Genomic DNA, 18,809 nt, shown 5'->3' with positions numbered 1-18,809 from the left:
GGCTCTAATTAAAGCGCTCCTCGTGTACCGAAATGACAGGGACGTGGCCTAGATAGACTAAAGGAATGTCTCGTGTCCAGGGACGCGCCTCGAGCAAACGAAGAGACTATCATTAGTGAAAATCAAGGCTTGGGAAACCGTGACACAGGCTCTTCCCACAGATGGCGCCAATTGTAAGGACACATTTTCCAACGGACGGGAAACCGTGACACATTTTCCAAGCCGTGGTCTATTCGGTCTTATTCAGTTCACTTCGGTCCTTTTGGTCCACATTGGTTCTATTCGGTCCACATTGGTCCTATTATGTCCACAAATAGAGATTTAAAAATCATAATGTATAAACCCAAATATAGTTTTAAAAATCACAATGATTCATCAATATAAAGCAGAGTTGCAGGAAAGAATAAAAAATTAAGAGAGAGAATAACCACTTTTTCAAGAGAATGTTAAAAAGAATAATAAGAAATTTATAGAAAATGATATGAGAAGAAAAAAAAGTAAAAGTAAGAAATATAGTAATAAACATTAAATTATTCAAGTCATATTTTGTAATAAAATAACATTATATTATTATACTATTTATTTTAGGAAAATTATTATATATTGTCTCTATAATGCAATATGATAACATCTATGAAATCAAAGAGAGTAAAAAAGATAACAACTTAAAAACACAAAACTTAATCACATCAACCTAAAGTAAAGTTTCAAATAATACCAAAATTCATCAAACTAAAGTAGAGATACAAGAAAAATTATATAAAAAAATCAACCAAAAAAGAGAAAAAAAATGAGAGAGAGAGAGAGAGAGAGAGAAATAATCCTTTGTGTATGGGGGAACGCTCTATTTATTTCGATGAAAAATATTTTCAAATGTAAAATGTTTTACATGTAAATATTTTACTTGTAAAATATTTACTGTAAAACATTTGCAAGTATTTGGCAAGTGTTGTGACCTAAATATTGCAAATATAAATCGGCCACCAATAGCCACCACATACCTAGCCAACACCAGCCATTGAAAAAATATACCCACTGTAATCCCATTCCATTAGCAACCATCATCTACCCAAACACCCAAGAGCCAATAGAATCACCACCAACCATTCAAAACACAGCCATCAAAACCACCACCAGTCACCACCAAAGCTTCAAAAAACTGCCACCAACTACCAAAAAAAACAACCATCAACCACCAAATCATCACTAACCACCCAAAAAACAACCATCAACAACCCATAAATCCATATCAGAAAAGCTAAATCACCAATAAAACCAGGTCAAAAACCTGAAAAGAAAATCCACAGACAAATAATCTAGTATGAAAATCCAACAACTCAGCAAATCTAGCGGTAGCAAGATCAAAATAGCCACCAACAACCCAATGGACTTCGTGAGAGAGACGAGAGGAGGGAGGAGTGGGAGTCGGTTGGTGGTGGCGCCAAAGGTGGGTGGCGTCATTGGTGGGTAGCTCCGATCGGTGAGTGGCTCCGGTCGGTGGGTGGCGCTGCTGTTGGGTTGTGCCGGTCAGTGGGTGGCACCACCAGGTTTTGGGAGAGGAGGTTCAAGTTGAGAAGGAGAGAAAATTGACAAGGAGAGAAGAGATAGCGTTAAAGGGAATGAATACTTAGCCTGAGAGTTGTCGGGTGAGAGGCAGAGAGAAATTGCAAAATATTTTACCAAAATTTTAAGTGTAAAATATTTTACACAAATTTGCTTAGGTTGATTTAGTTGATTGAAAATATTTTACTTTTGACTAAATGTTTTACTGCAAAACAAACATTGTAAAATGAGAAAATATTTTCCTACAAATATTTTACGTCAAAACAAATGGAACGTAAGATAAATGGTAGTGAGAAGATGAAAATGTAAAAGAGGAAAGAGAAAAGTTAGAAAAAGTATAACAATAAGTTTGGAAATTAATAAGAAAACAAGTGAGAAAATGTTGAAAATAGGTAAATGATGTGACCGTTGATGTGGCTTAATAAGAGCGTAGGAACAATAAATGTTATGTTTCAGTTTTTAGATACTATAAGATAACAATCCCCACCTCCTTCATCTGTAGCCCCAGTTATCCATGGCATGCTATCCACATTACATGATTTGCGTAGAGTTGAATTTCCCCATGTTCAGTCAAGATAACAAACAATCCCCACCTCCTTCATCTGTAGCCCCAGTTATCCATGGCATTTTATCCACATTACATGATTTGCGTAGAGTTGAATTTCCCCATGTTCAGTTATGATAACAAACCTGCCCATGTGCTAGTAAAATATGTTTTAGGTATTGTTAATTTCTCTGCTTTGATTAAAGAAAGTCATTGTTTTTTGGAACAAACTTTTCTCCAATGATTTATTTTATTTTATTTTTTCTAAGAAAGTTCTCCATGATGTAATTTCATTTTCTATTTCTGAATAATATTCATAGTCTTTCCCATAGGGAAAAAAAACAAAACAAAACAAAACACAAAAAGCAGAAAGCAAAAGAAAAAAAAAAAACAAAACAAAACATTGAAGTGAATTTAATATTTGTTATGACTTTTATGCATCGAATTTTCAATAATTTTTAATTTTGGTATATACCATCCGATTTCCCCAAACAAGTAATAATAATAGTTATCAAACTACCGAGCAAAAAAATAGTTGTAAATTTGAACAATTTTATTAACAATAAACACCATTGGTTTACTTACATAGTTGGACCATCTCTTTTCTTTTTCTCCTCTTCTTTCTAAAGAGTTATACTGCCTTCTTTTTCTTCTTTCCTATTTTTTGAATAGGGTAAGTCAGCTTTGTGCACATCATATATTGAAGTTCACAATTGGACCAAGCATTTATTGATACAAAAAAACTTTGAAGTTTCAAGAATTTGGAGGAAAAGAAACTGCAATTAAGGATTCACTTCACCATTGTTACCTAATAGCATCCCACGGCTGATATGTGCAGTATTGCTACCTAAAAGAGAGGCAACTTGCATAATTTCCCACCATTGGGAGTTATTTTGCAACAGAGGATGTGCACATCAGAAAATCTACAGCTTTGAAGAAGGTTTCTTTGAGCTCCGACCTGCTATGAATTGCTGCATCTTCTCAAACTGCTTCTTGGTCATTCCGTTGTAATAGTCATGAGCCCTCTCCTGAAAATAACAGTGGTGCACACAAAGTTATAATAAAGTAGGAGAAATAATAAATTGCAAACTAGGTCCTTAACAGATACAACATTCCAACTAGTCATGAACAAAGAAGACAGAAACATAAGAATTTTTCAATATAGCCGTGCAGAACAGAAAACAAATACTTAATAGAAGTAGAGTAACCTATTTACAGCTCATATAATTCTATGTGATGTGTAATTTAACTCTTGCCTACTCTCTGAGGATCTGGGGGGAAATAATGACATTCTGAAACTGAGAACACCTCTCTTGCTCAGCTAAATACAAATCCAGAGCTGAATAGGCTCTTCTTCTAATTAATGCAATGGTTGTTCATTCCACATAAAATAACGCACACTTGAAATACTCACAGCCATGAAAAAGTGATGTTACAAGCAATATGAGCTCCATCCATATCATCTATTAGTCTGACACTGTATTGATATTCTTGTAGATGCCACAGATAAAAAGTGATGTCACAAGAAACATGAACTCCATAAACAACATCTATTAGCCTGAAATAGCTACAACAACACAAATTTGATACGCTTGCATGCACCACCAAAAAAGAAGTACGTTACAAGAAATGTGATCTTTTAAAATACAGTACACACAAAATGCATGTAATTAATCCCATGCTTCAGAACAGGGTAAATGCAGACCACAGCACCTTAGAAAATTTTGGTGAAAGCCTCCAAGTATGAAAACAACTTTAAGATCGTCAATTTCAAAAACAGTTTATCAGTATAGAAAGGAAAATGGAACAAGGAGAGAGAGAGGCTAGATAGGAGCCATGTAAATCATCATAAGAATAACACCAATTTGATATTAATGCATTATATAATATCATTCTTAAACGTATAACAATGAAATAGACATATTACCTTTTCCAATGCAAGAGCGTGACCCAAATCCAGCTTGAGGCCATCATTTATGACTGATTTATACCTCAACACCAAGTCTTGATTATTTTTCAAAATGCCTTCACCAATTTCTCTAGCTTTCTTCAACAATTCACCTTCTTCAACAACATAGTTGACAAAGCCCAACCTCTCAGCTACTTCTGCAGTTAGTGGTGTAGCTGTTAGGGAAACCTCACGCGCTTTGTTGGGACCAATTATGCGTGAAAGCTTCTGAGAGAGACCCCATGAAGGAAATATTCCAAACCTGCAAGGAACAATTTTGAATGTACACATTCATTTACATATCTAAGTATCTCATTTATAATAATTAAAAAAAAAAAAAATCATATCTAGGTATCCCATTTCCCAAAAGCACAAATTTTGTCTTCGAGAATGAAGCGCCTTATATTATAACATTAGTAGCCGATGCCCAAGGGGCTTATTCAGTTATTATTTCCTCTCAATCAACAAGGGCTTGAGTCCCTTACAATCAATACAATGCACTAGCAGCACCTACTATAAAGGAAATTGTCATTGGACTATATTCATCATAATTACGCAATTGTTTCTTGCATTATCATTTTTTTGCTTTTGGTACTAGCGTACCACTTGAGATAGCAACCCATATGATGTAATATATCCAAAATCAAGCATAACAAAAAGAAATACTGTATATAACAAAAAGAATGTACTCAAACATAAACTCTACCAAGCAATAAGCAAATCATGTCCAATAAAATTTATCAGAAAACGGATTTTGTGGAATCATATCAACTGCAAATGTTAACACAAAGTGCCTTCATATATAGTGCTCTTTTACCTAGCTACTATAATTCAATAAATATAACAAGTAATGGTTGGGAGAAAAAAAAATTTCACAGCTACTTTTGTGATTAGAGTAACATTAGTTTCATTTAGGTCAACTACTAACACCACTTTTATTATGCACTACTCATAATAGGCCATTTCAGTGGTACGAAAATGTTCTCTATCCTTATATCTATTGATACATAAATTTCCACAACTTTTTTCACAATTACTCACACAAGCTACTATGATCCTTACTTGATAAAAATAACATGGACCTATGTTAGTAGCTATGAAAAATGTTGTCTTCACTCTTAAGCCTTGTTGAGCAATAAAATCTATGGTAAAATCCTATTTTGGTCTCTAAACTTTATCAAAAGTTTGTTTTTTATCCTAAACTTTTAAAAGTTCATTTTCCGTCCCTAAATTATTGAAAAGTTCGTGTTTCATTCCTAAACTATAGACAATGTTTTACTTTCTGTCCTTGAACTTTACCAAAAATTTATTTTTCATCCCTATTTTTGTCACTAAACTATTAAAAAATCTCTTTACAAAATTTAAGTATGAAAAAAATAACTTTTTAATTTTATGGATGAAAAACAAACTTTTGATGAAGTCTAAGAAGACAAAATAGCATTTTACTCTAAACTCTTCTGACACATAGTTTTCACAATCTTTTTTCACAATTGCTAATGTGGCACGCTGTGATTTAATTGAAACATAAAATCTAGTGGACCTCCGTTAGAATTAGGACAGAATTTTTTTTTTTATTAGAGTTTTAAGTATTGCTTGTACTCTTTATCATCGTACCAAAATATCAATCGGTTTTTGGTATAAGTAGATCCCAAACCTTATAGCAAAACACTAAGGGAGCATTTGGTTATGTGCACATTAGATTAAGGTTTTTGATTTATCTTATTTTTTCTAATATTACCTAAATTTAAAATTATAAAATATATCCCACCATCTTAATCACATAACTTGTATTCTTGTATTGAGACATTAATGTAAGATTACAAGGCGTAATGTAATATCACAACCAACCAAACGTCCCCTAAACATATACGAATTCGAATCCCAAATTTTCAAAAAAAAGAAAAAAAAGAAAGGAAGCAAAAGCTGTGGTTGAGCTGATAATACTAACCTTGCATGCGTGTCAATGAACTTGGTACCTTTAGCAGCGACCACAATATCACAAGCGAGCGCGATTTCGAAACCAGCAGTGATCGCGAACCCACCAATGGCTCCGATGATGGGCTTACGGGCCCGCTCCATCTGGGCCACCGGGTCGGACTCTAAATCCTTCACGTCCCCCTTGAAAACGTCCTCAGCCGATGTCAAGTCCACGCCAGAACAGAAAGCTCGACCCGACCCGGATAGAATTATGACCCGGACCGAGTCGTCACGGTCCAGGGACTTGAACGCTTGGGCCATGTCCGTCATCATCGACTTCGTCAACGAGTTCAGTGACTTCGGACGGTTTATCGTCACGTATGCGATCCCGTTCGGTTCGCGTTTTACCAGTATAAGCTTTTCCGATTCGGACCGCTTCATTTTTTTTTTTTTTTGGTACGGTGATGGGTCTGAGATTTTGGCTTCGGTTTTATCGTTTTTGTTTGGGTCGGCGTGATTTGTCCTTCGGATGCGTGTAGGCTTATCCACAACGACAATGACTCTGTCTTCAATCTTCATTGACCATTTATAGAAGCGGGGTGTCGTTTTCGGATTATGATCTTCTTAGAGTTTTCATGTAGTCACGGAATAAGGATATGTTTAGAATTTGCTTATTTTACTGAAATTAAATTTTTTTTTGCTGAAAGTACTATAAATAAATCTAAAACTTAGCTGGAATAGTACAATAGAACCTATGAATAATACTAAAAAGTGCAGTGAGACATATAAATAGTAGCAAAAATAAGCTGAATAGTAAAATAAGTTAGCTTTTTAATTTTTGTCAAACCCACATACTAAATTTCTACAAATCCTAACCATTCTTTTATAATTTAAGGGTTTAGATTTTGCTATCTTGACATTTCACTAACCATTAATAATAAAATAATATTACAAACAAAATAATATTAACCACCAAACTCCATCTCAGAAAATTACATTGTTGTAGATTACAATCTCCTAGAAAAAAGAAAAAAAAAATCTGATTCAACTTGTTTTAACAAATTTCTCTTTAAGATATTTATCACACAAGAGAGATATATATATATATACACACACATACATACTACTATGTTTAAAAATGCTTCATTTTTTTGTTAAAAAATGTCCGTGCACTCCTATGTTTAGGTAGAGATAAAATTAAAGGACAATATAATAAAAATACAACTTTAACTCCCACTAAGACATGGCCTAAAAAAATAAGGCCGATTGATTTTCAAATTGCTTTATTCACTTATAAATTAGATTCTTAAAATAGAAATTATATATATATAATAAAATCATAGGTTTTTTTTTTCCCCCTACAAAATAGGACCACTAAAAAAAAAAAAAAAAAAACCTCATCGCGCATGTGATAAGGCTAGTATGTATGTATGTATGTATATATATATAACGAATTCATAATCAAAGAAAGTTTATTTTATCCAATCATTGTGTAGTATAACTTATCCCACACTCCCTTAAAAGTTACCATGACTTTTGAGTGGAGTTTGTGGTATACCTTTGTGTTATAACTCATTTCCCTCTTCCTTCTCTGTGTGTGTGTTTGTATCTTAAAAAAAAAAAAAAAATATATATATATATATATATATATCTATATATATATATAGCATCACTCTTTATTAGATGATTCAGATCCATTGAGATTGTTTTGTTCAGTACAGTAAAAATTGAAATTAATAGGAACAAATGTTACAAACCCATCCCCCTGTTCGGTTCCAAGAGAACAAACAAAATTGAATGTGGTAGGTTGATTTCATTTTCCAAACCAGAAAATCTTAAAATGAGAAACAAACAGCTGAGTTTAAAAGAAATTAAAAGAAAAGGTTTTCAAAACCAAAAGAGAGAAAGAATAAAAAATTTAGGGGGAAGGAGATTACAGTTGACATTAAAAATTGGAACTTTTTAAGTGAGGGTTGAGCTTGAAGCACATATACAAGTTGCTAAAGAAGGAAAAATCGTCTATAATTTTGTTGGAGGTGGAAACTAGATTGGCAGATCTCCATGGGGAGGGAAGGGTTTTTTTTTTTTTTTTTTTTGCAATATTATTTTATTATTTTAAGAGTATTTTTAGTGAAATGCTGACATGACAGAATTTTAAAGAAATCTTTTTGGTAGAGTACCCTAAGAACTTTAGAAAATATGAATATATTGTTTTCTAACACATGTTGTGTCGTTCAGAAGCAACAACCGTGCCAATCAGATCTCTCTAATCATGGTACAAATTTTGGATTAAAAAAATTGAAGTCCACTATATAATTATTGATCTAATTAATTAAGTGGTAATTTGGATTAAAATTTATCAATTGGAGTTTAGGAAAATAGGGGGAACTGTTTCTACTTCAGGATGCAAAAATGGAGTTTTGTCAAAAATAAAAAATAAATAAATTGGTTGGCAATAGGGTAATTTTTGAGGTAAAATACTATTTTGGTTACAAAACCTTTAAGAAGTTCATTTTTGGTCCATAAATGATTGAAAAGTTCATATTTTGTCCCTAAATTATTGAAAAGTTTTTTTTTTTTTTTAATCCATAAATTTTACTCAAAGTTTGTTTTTAATCCCTAAACTATTGAATTTTTTTTTTCATCCATATTTTTGTGTCTAAACTATTAAAAAAACTATTTACAAAGTTTAGGGATGGAAAAAAAAAAAAAAAAAAAAAAACCTTTTCAAATTTAGGGACAAAAACAAACCTTTTTTTAAATTTAGGGATCAAAATAGTATATTACCCTAATTTTTATGAAGACTGTGGACCTTGCAACAAAATGTTGTCCACATCAACTTGGACCCATTAACAACATTTTCTCTCCCTTTCAGACTAAAGCAATAGTTGAGCTAAAACCTTAACACTCACTCACCATTTCCATTTCATTCTGAACCCTACACAATAGCTAATCACTTCATCTTCTCCTTCTTCTTCTTCATTTTGAGTTAGCACGAGGTATTGGTCATTGTCAAAAGAAGGGTCCATGTTGCGTTCAAGCATGAAGCGAGCTGGGGTGACTTGAGTTGTTCCTACATTTGAGGTCCATTCTGGCAAATCCTGTGTCTCCTAACTTAGAGAAGTCATTGACATGGGCCCTCTTGAAAATCCATGGTCTAGGAGTACTCTTCAATTGTGGCATAAAGTTGGGTAGAAGTAGGCAGACCTTCCCTTCTATTATCATACGGTTGATGTCTTCTTGAGTCAGCTCGCTTTGTCCATGGTTAACGTTGTCTTCTTCAACTTCCTTTTCTTCAATCTAGGTGAGGTGGCTTATTATCTTCTTAAGAACTTCAACTTGCGCCTCCACCCACTTGAGCATCTTTTGCATGAGTACCTTTTCACTTGAAGCGTCCATCTTCCCTTCTTAAGGGGTTTTCCCTTTGAATGTCTCACCTTCCATTGGATTTGGATTGGAGTGGGGACGTGATGTTTGAAAAGAAGTCCCATATTCATTAAGTTCATGTCTCAACTAAATGTTTTTAAACTTTTTAGATGTCCTTAGAAAATTTTTTAGAATCATTTTAACGAAGGCTCGATTACAATATCACTACCTTTCCTCTCATGGATTTTTGCCCCTTGTTTCATTGGGCTTTGGTCCATTTACAATTAAGTTCTGTTGATATCTTATTTTTTAACTCGCATTTAATCTTACATGGAGGGTAAAAGAGTAATTTCACCTTGGAAATAGGCATCTTAATTGTGGCAATTAGATCCTTAATTTCATTTCATCAAAATGACCTTGATGTTGTAACGATCAAATCGACTAGTCATAAGCCCTAATTGGACCATCAGATTGAAAGTCATCATCAAATCAATTTTAATGGTCGAGATGCGCTATCATAAATTGAGTTCGACTATATGTGATTATGAACAATTGATTCCAATTGGTTATAATTATAATCAATTTGAGATTAATGACATGTTATAATTTGATTGGATAGGACTACATTTTATGGTAAGGTTACATACACTTAATTAATTAGATAGTCAAATATTAATTATTTAATAAGTAATTTGTGCAATTATGTTTTTAATTAGGGTAAAATTGAAACTAATTAAGTTTAAAATGTGAGTGATTGGAGCGTATTAATGTTAATTAGAAACTAATTTGGGACCTATTAATGTTAATTCTACTGAAATTATTTTCTAACAAATGATATTTGCTTACCATTTTGTTAATATCTCTCAGAATATTTTGAATCTGTGAATAAAGTTAATTTTTCCAGAAACTAGACATTCGAGGCTCCATTTTAAGCATAAAAACGAGACAATTCCGATCAGAATTGAGTAAGATATGATTTTTTGAATTTGGCTCTACAGGTTGATACAATAGCTATAGGAAAACCAAATTTTGTTTGCTCTTCACTCCCACCAATCTCTACATTTAATGCACTAGATTTCCCCAAAGTCTAAAATAAGGTCTAAGTTCATGATTTTTTGTCAACCCTCAATAAATGACCTTCCATTTATATTTTCCCCACTACTTCTATATAAACCCCCCTCTTCTATATTCCAAAGTACATAAAAACCCCCTCTTTTCTTCTCTCTTGAATTCTAGTGAAGTAGAGTAGTTTTGTTATATCTTGGTCTTCCTAAGACTCAAGGTATTGAGTGAGACTCACTTTTCCTCTCCTAGTTCTTCTTTTCTCCTCCACCTTTAGGACTTCCACCATGAGCCTCCTCCTCTACCGTGTGGATCTTGCATGCAAATATAATCTCTATCCTTAACTCGTTTTTAATGTTGCTATAATATTAATTTAAGATTAGAGCATGTTAGTGTTTATTTAAGTTCCTTGAATATGTTTGAATGTTCTTAAATGTTCTTATTTGCTCTTCACATGTTCTTGGTTGTTCATCATATGTTCATGCATAACACTAGCTTTGATCTTAAATCCACATACAAAATATGAAAAAGATATTTGTTTCATAATTTTTTTCAAATCCTTGAATCTAGGATATCCCCATCCACACACATTCACTAGAATTTATTTTTCAATCCAAATGCAATGCTTAATAAATTGAATTAGGGTTTATTACATGCACATACATTAAATTCAACATACAAATTTATTGATAACATATTGGATGATGTGATATGAATGTTGGCCACTATAGTCTATAAGACTGGTTTCACTAGGCAAGGTGGGTGCCTAACACCTTCCTACCTTGCAACATAGCCTCCAAGCTCAGACCAATGGTTGATAGATCAATGATTATCCATGTAATTTTCAATTTCTAGAATGTAACTAGGAAACAAAGTCATGCACTTTATCTTTGATTGTATCTAGGACCAAAGCCATATAATTTCTTATTATCAATGTAAATTCATTTGCAAATCAATAAAATAAGGAATTTTTTAATTTTGGTTTTCTTATTTATTCCAATAATTAAATAAGTAGTGACTCCATTATAATCAATCAAACCTCCATTTTGAGAGACAATAACACAACTCCACCCATTCATGTGGATTTGGCCCAACAAAAAAAAAAAAAAAAGGGTCGGGGGCGCGGTCTCTCACAAGCTCTCATCTTAATCACATGGGCTTTCATTAGAATGCACTTAGAAATTTTCAACCCTTTGTCTCAAACATGGACTCACAATATATTCATCACCTTTGGGCTTGTCATTTTTATTCATCATTTCATTTCATTTTGAAATAGCCCTTTAGCTAGAATATGTTGTAGCCTTCCTCTCAAAGTCCATGAAGTTCTCATCATTTTGGGCCTAGGCATACATCAAAGAGGCCCAAGATTAGGGAAGTTTATGTTGGCTTTGTAGGATTTTGGATGCTAAGTTCATAGCATATTTGTTACCTTAGACCCAAAGTTCTCTTTTTCAAAAGGGCTTTTTCCATTGGACCTATGATAGCAATTAGGCTATGGTCTTATGAACCTTTCAAGTTATTATATACCTTTGGATTTAGGGACAAACCTCTTATACGTGAGAAATTATTTTCTTTTATCCCATAACATCTTAAGATATACCATAACTTTAGGGCCATCCCTTGCATTTTTACATCTTTTATTTGTTTCTTAGAATTAAGTGGACATGTGATATATGGTTGAATAAAAAAGAGATATAAAGGGTATCCTTTGTGATAGGGTCTAGGATCTCTCTAGTGTGGGCAGGCTCCTTAAGACTAAAAGGATAGATAAGTAGGTCACTCACAACTTGGTGGGCTATGATTCCAATCGAGAGCCTAAGTGGACCCCATAGTGGATTGGTAGCAAACCTTTAACATACTCAAAGCCTATTATAGGTGATGACATCGATTGTGAGTTGGTGGAATAAACTCCTGAAGATTTGGGCTTGAATGGAGCCTTCCATCTCCCCACTCATCACCAACCGAGGTTAAGGGACAAAAGAAACCAAGTGATGTGTGTGCGAACAAGTATTGAAATAGTTTTTATCAAGGTTAAGAAATAAGACATAGGAATTAAACTCACAATCCCCAGTGGAGTTGCCATTGTGGACACAACGGAAATCGTCAGAGTCACCACCTAGTTTTTGGAATGGTTTAGGAACAATATATATAGCATTCTCTCAAGGAAGGACCTTTTGATCTTACTACCAGAGACATGGATTCAGAATTTATGTACATTCTTAGGAAGGTATTAGGCACCCAAGACCACCCTACACTAAAGCTGACCTCCCATCATTGTGTCTTACATCTTAACTTCGATAAAATCATGTTCAATACTTATATGCTAAACTCACACACACACTAGCATGCATCTATGCATTCATCCCAAAACACATACATATCCATCCATACAGCATAAGAAACCCAAACACACATATATACAAACCCTATCATTCATCTAGCATGTGGAAACCCTATCATATCATACATCTAAAACAAGGCAGCAACTTGATCATGGCAGCAAGGTATCATGGTAATCACAAAATTATATAAAACATGTAATTGGAATTAAAAGACATAAAACAAATATTCAAATAATATACATCATCAAATGCATGTTCATATCAATGCATAACTTACCTTTACTTACCTTTCAACAACTCAACACGTATGGCATTATGCATGAGCATATGAATGCATGTACATAGCATTTTAAACAAGAAAGCCCTAATCTAACAAGTTAAAAGCAAACAAGAAAATAAACATGTTAAACAAGAACTCAGATATAGATATGTATGTAAAAAATGACTTAAACAAAGGCAAAATATGTGAAACAAGCAAACCAAATAAAGCAGAAATCTGAATTACGGTTTTTGGGCAAATGCATGCGTATGCAGACAGAGGCCTGCATACGCAGGCCAAATCCCACATACGCAGGATTTGACCTGTGTACGCATGCTCATGACATTTGTGCGCAGGATTGTTCAAAACCTTAACCCAGAAACACATAACAAAAAAATAGAGCATAAAAGAAAAACATAAACCTATCAACCTAGCATGCTTATAAACGTCACGCAAACATAAAGCTAAGCTAAATAAACATATACAAACATAAACTAAACAAGAAAAACAGATCAAAATGACAAAGGAAAAATAGAAAAGAAAAGAAATCTAGAATGAATACCTTAAAGCAAAAAGCTCCTAGGCCTGATTTTTTACCATTCCCCTTAATCAAATCTATCTCAGTCAATAAACATGTGATTAGCTAATGTTAAACTAAAAGGATTGGGGCTTGATTAGGTCACAATCAAACAAAAATGACTTGAGGGTGTTTTGTGAAAAACTACCTTTTAATTCACTATTTTCTAGTGAACCTTGTATTTTTCCCATGGGATTTCTGTATGTTTTGAAAATGTACCATGTAAAGCTTTATAAAGTTGAAAAATAGGGTTTAGAATGACTCACAGACGATGTGAGATTCATTCCAAACCTCAACCATTATTGTAGAAAATTTGCCTTTTTTTATATCTCTGAAACCCTAGTTGCTTATGTAGGAGTGTGCCTACATATGCATGCTTTGGCCCACGTATGCAGGCTGCTGCCCACATACGTGGGTTGAGGGCCTCTTTGGTGATTTATTTCTAAAAATAGATTTTTTCTCATTTAAAAAGTTCTATTTTTCCATTTTAGTACTTTTCAAGTTAATTTGATATCTAATTGGGCTTTAAACTAGCCTTGGGCCTTAGAGTTCGGGCATCATTGGGGAACGAAGGCCCGAGTTGTAAAAGGTACAAAATGCGGTTTCTACATTAGTAGAGGCCATCAAGGCGATAGTGTCGAAATTGCATGAAATTTCGCAAGTTGAAGGGAAATGGCATTTTGATTCAGACTCATGTTACGTGAGCATCGCCTAAATTTAGGCGAATTCCTTCGATAATGCCCCGAAAATAGTGTTTTTACTATTTATAGTAATATTTGTTTTTCCTTAATAACTTTTAGTTTGAAAGTCAGAATAAGATCCTGTCTGTTTTGGGACAATCCTTAAGATCAGTTGTTTATGATTCTGCATTTAACTCAATTTTGCCATTTTTGGTAAATTTCAGTACTTTGTCACCTAATCATGTAATTAGTGCTGATGATGCAAAAAATCATCAGTATGAACTCCTCGTTGATAGAGATGGACGAAGGCGTTGGATTTATCCAGAGATGAACTTGCAATAAGATATGAAATAGAGAAATGTGGACACACTAGTGTGGTGTTTGCCAAACACCCTTCGATGATTAAGTTAGAATGAGATTCAATTGAAGTATATTGCAAAAGAATTCAACTTGAGAATGGTTTTTGGGGTGAGAGTTGTGTGTACCTTTGCCTTTGGTATGTGTCGGTTTTTATAGCTCTTGTCTTCATTGTCTAAATAAATATCTGCATTCATGAGATATAGAGCCGTTGGTATTAAAGGTTGGCTTTTATTGTCTGTCAACGGCTATTCGTCTGTTAATGCATGTATGTTACTCCTTAGTTGTCTTGGGCATTGAATGTCTTTTATGGCTTCGTCCGTCATTGATGTCCGTACGTTACGCCTTACATTGAATAGCATTTAATTCTTCCGTCAAGAGATGGACGATTTTAACACTCATCAGTAATGAATGCAGAGGCGTTATAGACTTCAATGGTCTTTTGCCCATTGGTTTTTCGGTTACGCTTTTGCCTATCTGGTGTATTAACCTTTACTCATTTCATTTATGGGGAACTCATTTAATGTATGCTGTAGTTGTTCATCACATGGATGATGCTGGCTTGATGGATGAAGCTAGTTTTCTCTTCTTTTGGACAAGGGTGATTTTTCTCCTCATCAAGTGCAAATTAGGGTTTTAGACGTTTTTTCTCAGTATTTATATGTTTTGTAGCCGTTATAGGCAAGTCAAACTATTATCAATAAATACAAACTTTTTGTCAAATTATTTCTCTGGTGGATTCTAGTTTTCTTCTCCTTGTGAATTTAGGAAAACCCCTCATGAATTCGAGGTTTATTTCCAGAAATTAACAGTTTAGTTTTAGTTCCATCAAGAGAGCATTGTGTATGCTTTCTTCAGGCTTCCACGACATCAATTTCATAGATTTTGGTACGGCCTCTCTGAGCACAACTACACAACTTTCAAATTAAGACATAATGGAAACAATTTTTGGAATGTGCGATCCATTTAAGATGTTAGTCATTGGAATGAAACAAATGAAGCCGATCGTCTAGCATTAGTCATAAAAATGAAACAAGTTCCTTCATTACTACATCCAATTCATCTCTACGAATAATGTGATAGTGAGAAAACTAGCACATTATACAACACACCTCAATTATTATATGGTTTTCCATAAGCTTCGTTGTCACTATTCTCGGGGTACCTCTGTGTATTCTGACTGACATCAAATACACCTGTTATTGTCATCCTAAGAGTACAAATCTTCTACTAACTTTTGCTCAAATCAATCTTTGAACGCATCTCATTACAATTGTTAGGCATTGATCACAATTGAGCAAGTTGCCTAATGTTCATAGGTGTAATGTCATTGGTGTCACCATCCATGAGACGCCTTGCAATGAGAACATTAGTTGCTTCAGAAGGGTGAGCTGGATCCCAAAACACATACTTGGATCTGTCATTACATATTTTTGAGCGAGGACCACAGGGCGTCAAACCCCCAAAGCGACCAGCAAGGTAGCAGCATGGGGAATTGGCATTCTCAAAACCTTTTAGATAAAAGATGAAGTTCTCTTTAGTGCAAAGACATGGTTCAAATTCTCCTACTTATACCAAAAGCTTAATTTGTTAGGAAATTGTAAATTTAAATGAGCATGACAATTTAAGATACTCCTATCCTATGTGACCTGGCAATAAAATCTTCAGCACACTCACCATAGGATATGTAGTTTTTCAGGATATTTTCTGTGATGCTGTATCCATCTGCATAGACAAATTTTGATCCCTGAAGATTAGTGCTGAGGTCCGTTATAAGGCTTTTCAACTCGGCGTTGAATAGTTGAGCCAACTGATTTGAAAAACTAACACATTCGTCCCCCGTAGCAAGATTGATATCCCTTTGATAAGGTATACACCTTATAGGTCCAACATTTGCCACAATAATCTTTCTAGCACCCAAATTGTAAAGCCTCTGGTAATAGAATCAATAACATTTGAATTGAACTTTTACAGTTGAAATAACGTGGCTTTAAAATAATAGGTTTCTAAAATATTACCATAAGTTGTAGTCTATATCTTGAAATCATGGCACCAACAAATACATTTGGGGTGACCAACTTTTGCTTGACGGCTGAGATGACAGGTGTCAGGTAGTTATCAAGGAAATCATTTGAGCCTATTGTAGCAAAGAAAACTGCTTTTCCAAACAATGTTAAAGCTTCAGATGCTCCAATGCTTGAGATTATGTCTTGCCTGCTGTTTGCAAAATTGTCTATCTGCGCGTCAAAGTTGAGTCGACCTCCCTATGCATCATATACAAATTTAACTGTTTATGTAAACCTATTGATAGCTGTACACCTAAGTCCTAACACAATGAAGATACTGAACCTATTATTTTGAATTCCATATTTATCAAATAGGACAAAAACTGCAAAGGGCACAAGCTTACGACTGATTAGTTTACTTGGAAGTTTACAACCTTATCTTCTTTCAGTGATTCATTCACAACATCATTGGAATGGTTATGAGAATAGTAGTGTGTACGTCAAGCAAAATAAAATCTTCATAACCACAGGAACAATTGTTTTTTAGTGCTTACTAGGGAAAAATATTATACTAGTGGAGCAGAAACCTTACAAAGATCTTTCCAGTGTCATTAAGAATTCCACCTCCACCGGAAGCATAATTGACACCCCGCAGAATCACAGTTCCTGCTGTAGTGGGAGCCAAGTAAGGAGGCAGGAAGTCTTTAAAACCCAATTCCTGACCTGATGAGAAAATTCTGATGAATAAAATACTATTCGCATTTGCATATCTAGTACTTTAATAGCCTGTACTTTATGCAAAATAGAATTAGGCATGCTAAGTGCAGGAGAATTAGTACTTGCCTATAATGTCAACAATTGTTCTTCCATTTGTGAATCGGCCTGTTGGCATTCCAAAATCAATCCCGTTAGGAATATAATTAGCCTTGGCGAGTGATAGAATGTAGTTATTATTTCCAGGATCAACCAAGGAATCCCCGAAAACAAAAAAAGCAGGAACATTCTGTGCAAAGCATATTTCCACTAGGATTGAGCCTGTCAACAATGCAGCCACAATCCCACCAATGATTTGTCTATTCAAGATGAAAGCCATTTCAAACAATATAAATCTAAATATTCCTTTTCAGTTTGGAACTTGGGGATTGTGCCTATAAGAGGCAAGAGAAGATATCGAAAAAACGTAATGATTAAAAGAAGTCGAGAAAACTCAGTTGGAAGGCCAATCAAAAAGGAAAATAATATGTTACTTATATAGTTGGATGTTTTCATGTAAAGAGAGTTAGCATTATGACTCAGAATATAAAGTTCAACAGAAACCCCTAGAACAAAGAAATATATAATTGAGAATATATGTGGCCCATCCTGATTCATTAGGGCTGTATTTAAGAAAGATCAAAATAAAACACTAGTGTGAAAGCTATTAGCAATATGAGCTTTTCAGTCAAGTTCTGTGGAACAATTTAATGGATGGGAATGTAAAACATTCAATGCCCTTCACGTTCAACACCAAACCTTATCTCTTTGTTAAAGTTTCAAAGTGAATTATATTGAAGAAAGAAGCAGATTTAAACAGCTATGTATTCTAGCTCACACCATGCTATTGGGGCTTTGGAGTATACAGTAAACATTTATAAATGTTCACAGCTGCCAATTAAGCTAGAAGATGGTTTGGGTTTCAAACCAACGTGACGACGTACCTTGGAAATTAACTGCAATTGTTAGGTTCTCTTAAAATGGTTACTCTGACCAGGAAAAAAAAAAACTACCAAGCACACACATTGACATAGGTATCATTTTTGTTTGCGTGCCTCACAAGGAAGAAGACACTATTACTGGATAGTGAACCAACCAGAATTTATGGCTTTTACAACACATGCTTAAGGGTTTGGTAAGTTGGTTCATAATTAGTTGCCTCTAAATCAGGGATGGACCCAAGTGAGGGCCGAAGGGGGCCTAGGCCCCCTTGGGCCCCCCAAAAAAAAAAAAAAAAATAGTAGCTTAAATTTTTCAAAAAAAAAAAAAAAAAAAAAAGCTTGGCCCCCCTTAGTTTTTAGCTTAGGCCCCCCTCGTGAATTCCTAGCCCAGCCGGCCCCCCTTATGAAGTATATTTACAGCCCATATATTTACACATATGTTGAAAAACTAAGCCCATGACCCATGTAAATCAAGAAGAAGAAGAAGAAAACTC

At 34.3% G+C, this 18,809-nt stretch overlaps 2 protein-coding genes across 3 annotated transcripts; both read right to left on the bottom strand.

Moving 5' to 3' along the window:
• Nucleotides 1-2,639: 2,639 nt before the first annotated feature.
• On the bottom strand, nt 2,640-6,551 carry LOC115993583 (probable enoyl-CoA hydratase 1, peroxisomal). Of its 2 annotated transcripts, XR_004093029.1 has the most exons (4): nt 6,004-6,551; nt 4,035-4,317; nt 2,916-3,135; nt 2,640-2,764 (listed from the first exon to the last, which is right to left on the bottom strand). XR_004093029.1 is itself a non-coding variant. In XM_031117521.1 (3 exons), the coding sequence occupies exons 1-3, from the start codon at nt 6,549-6,551 to the stop codon at nt 3,031-3,033; spliced, it is 936 nt and encodes a 311-aa protein (XP_030973381.1). In that variant the 3' UTR covers nt 2,640-3,030. The 2 variants fall into 2 exon arrangements, 1 of the variants encoding a protein (XP_030973381.1); XM_031117521.1 differs by having other exon boundaries at nt 2,640-3,135.
• Nucleotides 6,552-15,626: 9,075 nt separating this feature from the next.
• Nucleotides 15,627-17,817, bottom strand: LOC115993656 (GDSL esterase/lipase At4g16230-like). Its single transcript, XM_031117601.1, has 5 exons — nt 17,465-17,817; nt 17,214-17,344; nt 16,634-16,879; nt 16,293-16,548; nt 15,627-16,126 (listed from the first exon to the last, which is right to left on the bottom strand). Exons 1-5 carry the CDS (start codon nt 17,712-17,714, stop codon nt 15,903-15,905), a joined length of 1,107 nt encoding a protein of 368 aa, XP_030973461.1. The 5' UTR covers nt 17,715-17,817; the 3' UTR covers nt 15,627-15,902.
• Between the last annotated feature and the right edge of the window lie 992 nt (nt 17,818-18,809).

Source organism: Quercus lobata, chromosome 6 (genome assembly GCF_001633185.2).
Source record: "Quercus lobata isolate SW786 chromosome 6, ValleyOak3.0 Primary Assembly, whole genome shotgun sequence".
In the NCBI taxonomy this organism is placed as follows: domain Eukaryota; kingdom Viridiplantae; phylum Streptophyta; class Magnoliopsida; order Fagales; family Fagaceae; genus Quercus; species Quercus lobata.
This window is presented reverse-complemented; position numbering and strand designations above follow the sequence as displayed.